Genomic DNA, 9,542 nt, shown 5'->3' on the forward strand with positions numbered 1-9,542 from the left:
ATGTCTTCATCGGTTACATGATTGTTCATAACATTTCTTACGATTTTTAATTCACGTAGAATATTTTAACCTCGATTAAGCAGATAAAATCTAATATTTTTTCGAAATATATTCTTTCGAAAACAAAGGCAAACATTCTCTTCACTTTATTCATGCAAATCGGCATGTCCGAGAAACTTTTCAAAGATAAAGAAGTTTACGAGAATATTATGCATCCTTAAATTCCAGTGTTTTTCAACATTTCGTACATGGCGTCAGCTGTTATCTGACTGCCATGATACTTATATTATATTTGCTGATTACCATGATATTGCGCAGATGTTGTTAGTGACAACGAGGATATTGTGGAAACCTAACATGGGCCACGATCGGAACAGGTGACTATCCGTAGTTCGATCGATAATTCACAATTAGGGTGGTCGGTATGGTCTTGTCGGCTCTAATCTTCAAAGGGTCTCTCTTCCTGTAATAGCGTGATATCGAATAGCTTCAGCCTCGTTTCCTCCGTGTTTCAGACTTGCAGACCACCATGAGCCATCCTTTAAATTGATGAAAGACGGAAGGGATGTATTGCTCATCGAAGTTAAACTTTGTTGCCTTTGCCGTTAATCATCCGTGAGATACTTTCCGAGAAAAATAGTTAGTTAAATTCATAATTTCAGTCGTATATTGTAGTTGTAATTCATATTTAAATATAAACGCAATTACAATTATTATTGAAATTTGATTTTAATTTGTTTTTATTTGAGGATATGAAGCGCAATTAACAGATTTATTATCACTGTATGGAAACGTAAAACCATTTTGTAAGTAACGATATATATATTTTTCAGTTTCAGAATGAATACGACAGTGATCTACAACGGTGCGACAAGCATGGATAACATCATCGGTTTTGAATTTGAAAGATACAGCAAGGCGATGAATATCAATATGAATAGCGACAATGATCTTGACGTTTCGCCAGTGACTTTATCATCGGCTTGGTCCAGAGTGGCCCGACTTTTGCTGCTGGCCTCCCTCGCTGTAGGCGGGAGCGTGGGTAATGTCTTCATGATATCCGCCGTCGTAGTGGAGGATCAGCTGAACAAGCGAGGTATGCCCGCAAATCTGTTTTTACGATCGCAAATAAAAATGATAGCGAACGTAGAATTCGCTTGCAAAGGCGGAGAGAATCGTTCTCGCTGTATATATAAATTTGAGGTGGAGAATTAAAATAGTAAAGGCGACATTAGGAAGAATTGAAAGAGTCGCGAGAAAGGGAGGGTGGGAGGCAATGGTGTACCTGAAAGAGAATGCTCTCATCGACAAATGCAACGACAAAAGTTTTTACTCTATAGAAGTATATCCGACTAAAAGCCGTCCAGGGGGTCGTACATTTCCGACGTGCCTCGCGACAACGTTCTTTCGTATATATCGGTACGGTAAGATCTCTTATCTTTTTCTTTTTTTTTTTGCGTCTTCACGGACAAAAGCGTCCTCCGTCTGTATCCGGCTGAGGAAGGACATAACAGTAAAGAACGTCGTCGACACAATCTGTAGGAAAGATGGGATCTTCAACGTGCCATTATACCTGCGGCAATGACAAGATCGATTTTTCATATTATTTGCAAACCGTAATTCTCTCATCTTTATAGATACACTGGCGCGATAATAAATAATCCCTGGACATTATCGTGCATCGTTGTCTCCGTACTGGCTCATGCTCAGACCGACCTGAGATAATTATTATTTGCACGCAAGCACTCCACATGGAGCGTAATAACAATGATTATAGAATGGTATACAAAGCAATGGGGATGGAAACGTAATTACATTGTAGCTAAGTATGGCTAAAGTATATTTCGTTCTTTCTCCTTTATCTCCTTATCTTTATATTCAATTTAAATCCACAAGTTTAATTTGTTTGGAAATACAGATGTTTGAAAATGAAGTGTCTATATGAATTATTCCCGAACTTTTAACCTAAAAAAAATTTAGTGATAAATTTGTTGATAGATTTAAAGGAATTACATTTTAGATAAAATTGTAAAAGATGTAACAATTCGTAAGTTTTTAATATCAACATTAAATATCTTGATAATATTAAATTTCAAATATGAAGATTATAATGTTTCGATATTTTCTTTTTTCTAAGATTGTGTTGATTGCAGTTTTTACTTTTATAATATATTGTGTTAGTTTTTAAATTTGTAAAAATTTGTATTGTTCTTGCTTTATAAAATGATTTTTATCACTCGTATATATCTATATATATTGCATACAACTTCCTGAGGAGATTTAGTTCCAGAGCAGCAAATCAATTTTATCTTACTGTACTTTCTCTCTCTTTAAATGACTTTTTCTCTTTTCTCCTTTATTTTTCATCCTTTTCTTTTTTTCTTCTCCTCAGCACTTTAATTTGCCGAGTTTCTCGGTTTTATAACTATGTGCCGTCATACGCTGGCCAGCCTCGTAATTCTTATTGAAACGGTCTGAACCATTTTTTTACCGCTATTTTATTCTGAATCTCGATAGTAACGCAAATAATACCCGCTTTCGTTCGTTCGAAGCTATTCACTGAGAAAATCTCGTTCCGTTTTTCTCGTTTTCCCAGTTATAAAGTTCTTAGCTTGCCGCGATGCTGTCGTCTTTCGAGTTGCGATGACAGCAAGAAACTTGAGTCATTATTATCACGATAACGAGGATTAACCTCCGAATTATCCACGATTTTACAATGATTTCGACGTATTTAAATTTGACATGATAAAAACAATGTTTTCTGGAAGACGATTATATTCTTCATCATGATCGTTTCGACGTTGAATATGTGCGTTTCAATATAGAACATAAAATCCATGGCCACACAAATGAGGATATATATTCTTAATACGCAGCGATGATGGAAGTGCTTGTGTGCTTTAATGGATCGTGTTTGAACATTAAACGCGAGCCTGTGTAAGCGATTGTTGTCTTTATCATTCGCTATTATTTTTTTACATTCTGCCTAACCATATTTTTTATATTCCCTTAAATTAAAAAAAAACCGTATGACATAAATTATAATTTAAGTTCCTTTTTTTTTACGAGAATATCTATGTCTACATCTCGTTTTATTAGCACTTTTATTAAAAGCGAATATTAATGGAAGTATAACATTTTAATGTAATTCTTTTGTATGATATAACATCCTTCATTATTTGGTTTTGAACTTTTAATTTATAATAATATTTATAATAATATTTTTTCATTTAATAATTGTATGCCAAGTATCTATGTAGTTTCTTCGTACAGGTATTTTATGGAAAAGCATATATCTCTCTTTAAACTAAAAAGACTGCGGATTATAAAAGGACTTGATTAAGAAAAATATCTAGTACGAGAAATTTTCCTCGAGTTAATGTAAATTTATGCGAATGATTAATAACACAATGATTAATAATATAAAAGTTTGATATAGATGGAACATTGCAAATGAGATATCGAATAAAGCTTGTAACGAGATTGAAGTTTTAATGTGCCGATCGCGCGTGCAATTTCGAACTTCACGATCGCTCCCTTTCCAATAAATACGTCCGAACGTGACGCGACGGCAACTAGCCTGTCTGTAGCCGGAAATCCGGTCCTAACACGCGATTGCTCCTTTTTCCTCGCATCGGCAGGACTGCATGCAGGAGTAACGTCTCCAGTGTGTGCGGTACGGCGCGCGACGTATGTACGAGAAGGAAGGAGAGTAAGAGATAGAGAGAAAGGATAGGGGAAATGCTCGTGGATGTCCGTTGAGTCCGTTCGTGCCTGACGTAAACCCCATTTCTACTGCGGACGTGAAGTGTCGGACGGACTTGGGCTTCGTTTGCGTGAACTCTGCCGGCGCGCGGCGAGAACTCGGGAGAAACAAAAAGCCGACACCGCAGCGGATCCGCGATGCTCGGTAACCCGATGGCGTCGTAATGGATTGCGCAGTCGTGGGGTCGCTATAAGGGTGTACACGGATGAGCGAGTCAATTTCGCGGCGCGTAGCCGCACGAGCGGGCCTGGTTGCCATATAACTCTGCTCGCCCTGTATCTAATGCCGCAACGAGAGAGCACCGTTCCATATCTTTCTCTCCTCCTCCTACTTTCCCTCTCTCGATTCTCCACGCTCTTGTCCCATCTCGTCTCGTCTGGATGCTCCCCTTGGAAACCCCGATCACGGAGCTAGGCGGTGGCCAAACGCGGTGAATCCCCGCCGGTAATGCGAATACTTCGAGTACTCCGCGGTGCGGTTGGCGAATAGTTCGGTTCGGCGCTCATGAAACGAGGCCCGGTGAGAAGAGATAGAGAGAGAGATAGACAGAGGGAGAGAGAACGAACGAAAGCGCGAACGACGGGCTGACTCGGTAAATCGATTAAAACAAATTCTGATCAGCGCGGATTCATTCGGTACGTAGAAGAATACCCCTGGTGGGAGGGGAAGGGTGCACGTTCCCATGACGATGCTGCGGCTAGACAGGGGACCCGGATGAGAGATGGAGATATAGAGAAGGGAGATAGAGAGAATCAATTTCGAAGTGACGCCACGAGCGCTGATGCGGGATAATTTATTCCACGCATCAACCGCTGAATCGATCGGATCTCGTCACACCGAAACGTACCTCCGGAAAATGCGATCGACGAATGCGAGCGGCGCGAATGCGACTACTGCAGGGCTTAATTTGTCGATACCTGAAGAGAGCGGATCTCTCAATCTCTCCCTCCCCCCCCCCCCCCCCCCCCTCTCTCTCTCTCTCTCTCTCTCTCTGGGTTTTTCGCCTACCTCCCGAGATGTGAGAGCCCGCGATATTTCATCCTATTAACCGGGATGAGAGGCGATGGCGAAAGGCAGCAGCAGCGCCTTTTCTCGCCGAAGCGCGGACGGTGCAATTTGTCGCGTAATCATTTTTATCGCGGTGTAATATCCTCGCCAAAGGCGCGAACACGTTTGCGGCCGTGCAGAGTCGTTGGCGTGTTGGTGCCACTACGTTTCGCGTTTTCCGAAAAGCGACAGGTCCGAGGTCGCTCTCGGTAAAAATGTCGCCTCAGCTTTGCAGCGAGAGTGTCGTCTATGGGTAGATATAACGTCGTGATGTAATTTACTTTATCTGCTGAAGCACATTTTCAGATATTTTTAATGCTACGGCTCCAAAATTATTAATTCTTTTAGATATATGTTGCACATATACATTTAATTAATTAGTACTTTTACATTGCATAATAATAGAAAGTAATAGAAATTTTTAATAAATGAATATAGTTTTATATATTGCAAATATGTGTATAAGTAAAAACGTATAATATGCTACACTTATACCATACCGCTTTAATGAAAAATATACCAAGTACTTTAGTGCGATAAGACGTCGAGAAAAAGTTGAAATTATATGTGCAGGTTGCAACTTACAGCACGCCATTTTGTCCGTAATTTATATAGGTGTTGATGACTTCTTAAAAGTGCTTTCGCCGCTCAATTAAATTGCACGGTTAAAGTCGTAATGCTCGGTACTTATGACAATGTACATGTTTTTTTTTTGTAAAATCTAATTTGAATATTTGATAACCCACTGCGTCGTTTCACGTCGGTGCGGGGCATTATCCCATTGTGCACGATATCTATTTACATAAGGAAACCATAATAAATGAAAATTTATCTTATAAGGGTGAGTGAAGTCAGACAATAACAACGAGCACGGTAAAATGCGGGCTACAAGGAAGTGTATAATTATAATAATTATTTCTCGCACGTGCGCATGCATATGTATGCGACCTGGCGATCGACTAATGAAAACCTGGTTCATTCTCAGCGCCCGTAGTATTATATTACAACTAACATCGATCTTCTCCTTCGTTGGATGGATCATTAAACCTGACGAGAAAGCTCGATGCTCTAGTGGGCATATTTGAAAAAAAAAAATCTTATTACGCATTTTATTACTCATAGAGCGTAGCTGCGAGCGAGCATAATGGCATACGTTCGTTCTCTCTCGTACAGAAGCGCACAATCTTATTATAGTGTTATACTCCCCTAAGGACGTGACGACGTACGGATATTATTTCCTTTTCTCCGTGTCTTCGTCGGGTATTGATCTCGGGGAAATCCCCGAGAATCGAGAGAATACATCGTGTCGCGAGAAGGGCAATGTGAAGTAATGCGGATATTACGCCCCTTTCTTTCTGTGACTTTCTACAATTTGGTATTTCGCTTAGCCAAGCTCTACGTATGAACTTATGAAATGCTATAATCGTTGACTCGTAATAACAGCTGCAGCGGCACCGTGGCTTTATCCTCGTTTTTGTCGTCGTCGTCGTCGTCGTCGAGTAAAGTTTTACAGCCGGCGTGATTATTCGTTTCGGCCGACATCGTTTTACAATTACTATAACTTTTACGATTTGCCCGAGCAGAAGCTACGACCTCTAATATTATGCCTCTATGGGCGTGCGTTGATTAAAGGTTGGCCGGTCGCGGCTGGTCTCCCCGTTTTTTCTTCAGCGGCGAAAATCAAGTGCCTTCGCGTTGCACATTAGTACAGTTCAAAGCTGCAAAAAATTTGAAGATGATAGTCCGCGTAATATAATAGCTTGGCACAAGAATACCCGGTTGAAGGCTGGCACTTCTGCCAACGGAAGAGGAAAAGTCGAGATGTCTGAGACGTTCTTGGCAGTACAGGCCAAGTTCTGGCGTCGTGCGCGATAGATCGGTACGTGTCCAACATGGTTATCCCGTGAATTTATATCGCTGTCCGAAATCCCACTTTGCGTGCCGTGGCGAAGCGCGAGCGATCGATCGGAAAAGATGAGATCTAACTCACTGGATTACATTTCGGACGGTAAATTGTAATTATACTGAATTGCGACAAAGCAATCCGTCCGTGTATCGGAGACTATAGGAATAGCAAAAGAAATAAAAAAAAAACGAATAAAACTTCTAATTTACATATATCAGCATAATCGATTATCCGGTCCTTCCTCTCACCTGCGACGTTAAAATTGAAATTACAATTGACATTGCATGTACAGAGTTCTTTTAAATTTATAACTTGCAAATGTTTGCGAACGCACTTCTTTTGTCAATATTAAAAAATATTGCTTTATTATTGCTTACTTATTAAATCATTATTTTATCTTGATTATACTGCGTCATTATTTTTGTAAAAATAAGTTTAAGTTATTACCTTTCTGTTATAACGTGAAAAATTTATCTAACAAGAAATAGCAGTAAAAGTTATCTAAATGAACCGCTGTGAAAAGTTTTGAAAGAGTACGGATTTCATACGAAGAAAACGGATGTAAGCTCGCTACGTATTGATTTTGGTAAGTTTTCCAGATTTAAGGTTATTCTACTTGGAAAATAGACGATTCGTGTTTTATTTAGATATCGTTTCGAACAATTTTGAGATTTTCGCGCGATATAGAAATATTACTCGAGGAACATCTGCTACTATCGTGCCCACAATGTAATCCGAACGCAAAAAGTGCGGAACGCCGGCTCTCTCAAGTGTTTCCAGATCGCAAGAACTGTTAGAAGCTAATTACTTTAATGAGTTTCACGCGGGTTCTTTTTCCAGGAAACGCATTCCTCGTGAACGTGGCGCTGGCGGATTTGCTGGTGACTGGTCTGGTAATACCGGTCTCGGTGATCGTAATCCTGGCGGGTTACGCGGAGTCCCTGGGTGCTTGCCGATTCGAGTGGACCCTCGAGGCTCTTTGCTTCCTGGTGACCGTACTAACGTTGGCCACAATCGCCGCCGAAAATTACGCACGTCTGTGTCTGCCCGCCGAAAGGTACAGTGGAAATGGAGGGAAACCCGCGTAAAAGGGGTGTTTCCGCAATTTAACGCGTCGACTGCCACGTGACATCATGATCGCGTTTCATTCTCTCGTCTATTTTATCCCAGGGATTTTATCCTTTTGTAGCTTCGAGTGATATTCGAGCATGATATGTACATCACACGAAATTGAGAAGTTCTCTGGAAGAACAACAGTAGTTAGGGAATTCTATTATTTGGTACTTCTATTTGTTCATACTGTTGATTTACATTCAGTTGAAATATTTTCAATTTCAAATACTCTTTTCACAAATTTTTCAATATAAAATATGTAATATATTTACATAATATTGGCACTTTTAGTAAAGATTAGGATAATAAAAATAAAAAAAATTTTTGTGTATTTAAATGTTTTTTGGATTCTTTCAATATATGTTTTACAATAATTTAAAAAATAATTTAAGTTGATCTAAAACTGAAATTTTAGGTAATGATTATTACTATACTTCGTTTTTCAATTCAAGTTGTTTTTTGGAGTAATTTCAATTGTGTGTATAAAAATGAAAAAGATTAACTTATTAGTTACATTATGTAAGTTATAAAGTGTAGTATATTATATATTTAATTATATAATATAATTATATAATTATATAATTATATTATATAATTAAATATATATAGTGTATAATGACACACACAAAAGATTACATTGATGATCAGATATGATTCATCGTAGTTATCATCTAAAGGATACAGAAATTTATATTGTTATTTATACTGTTATTTATACTGCATTAAATTTATATTCCGCAATATTATTAGAATATTTTTGTGCTAAAACAGTCAACGCGTTAAATATGACGCCTCAGTTTAATGACATCATGATTTTATGGCATTGAGGGCGAAATGCAGAATATCGCTTTCATAATGCGATGGTTACCCAATATTTTATATATTTATGGCTTTTCCGGACAATACGATTACAGTGCTGTGGTGCGAAAACGCAATTCTAAAGTAATGACACACATTGTGTCTGGCTCGGCACTATTTATATGCAAAACTCCAACTTTCTATGCAAATTCATTTGCTGCGACATTTCCATTTGCGCATAGACACAGTTCCGGATTAAAATGTTTCCTAGTTAGCTTTCATGGTGCAGGCTGAACACGTAATAATGCAATTCGTCCTCCAATCAGCTAAACATTACATTAATCCATATTATTATCATTCAGAAACTCCTGTACATTATGACAATTTGTACCATTTAAAAGATGCAAAAATGCTTTCTCTTTCTCGATAATGCGCAAATAAATGCACATCTACCCTGTGTGATACCGATTACTCTTGACAAATGCAGCACTGCAAAAACGATGCATCGGTAGGTCGGGAAGCGCAGAAGATTGATCAGTTATTGCGAAAATAGTAGAAAATGGTGCTGACCTTTCGTCTGACCGTCGAATGGCGCGAATCCAACTCTGGACATGAACGGTGACCCGGTGCCCGATCAATATTACAACCCTGTAACTGCCACCGCTCGGGGAGACGAGTCCGCTATTACCGTTATCGCGTCGTCTCATCCGGAATACTTTTCTTTTTTTATTCTTCATCGGGAGACGTCGGATAGACCCGCTCGCGCCTGTGCGTCGACGGATGATGGGTGAACGAGACGACGAAACGCGTTGTCAGCGACGGAAACAGAGGGGAGCGAGAGAGAAAAAGAGAAAGGGGAGAGAGAGAGAGAGAGAGAGAGAGAGAGAGAGAGAGAGAGAGAGAGAGAGAGAG

General features: G+C 39.3%; 1 protein-coding gene across 1 annotated transcript in view; it reads left to right on the top strand.

The window, feature by feature from the left end:
- The first annotated feature begins 318 nt into the window (after nucleotides 1-318).
- The window catches only part of LOC108686032 (melatonin receptor type 1B-A-like), a 12,948-nt gene continuing 3,724 nt past the window's right edge, over nucleotides 319-9,542 (top strand). The window contains exons 1-3 of the mRNA XM_018191075.1: nucleotides 319-377; nucleotides 834-1,096; nucleotides 7,560-7,776. Coding sequence (XP_018046564.1) covers nucleotides 319-377; nucleotides 834-1,096; nucleotides 7,560-7,776 — 539 coding nt within the window. The remainder of the gene's footprint in view (nucleotides 378-833; nucleotides 1,097-7,559; nucleotides 7,777-9,542) is intronic.

This window comes from Atta colombica, unplaced genomic scaffold, assembly GCF_001594045.1.
Source record: "Atta colombica isolate Treedump-2 unplaced genomic scaffold, Acol1.0 scaffold163, whole genome shotgun sequence".
NCBI lineage: Eukaryota > Metazoa > Arthropoda > Insecta > Hymenoptera > Formicidae > Atta > Atta colombica.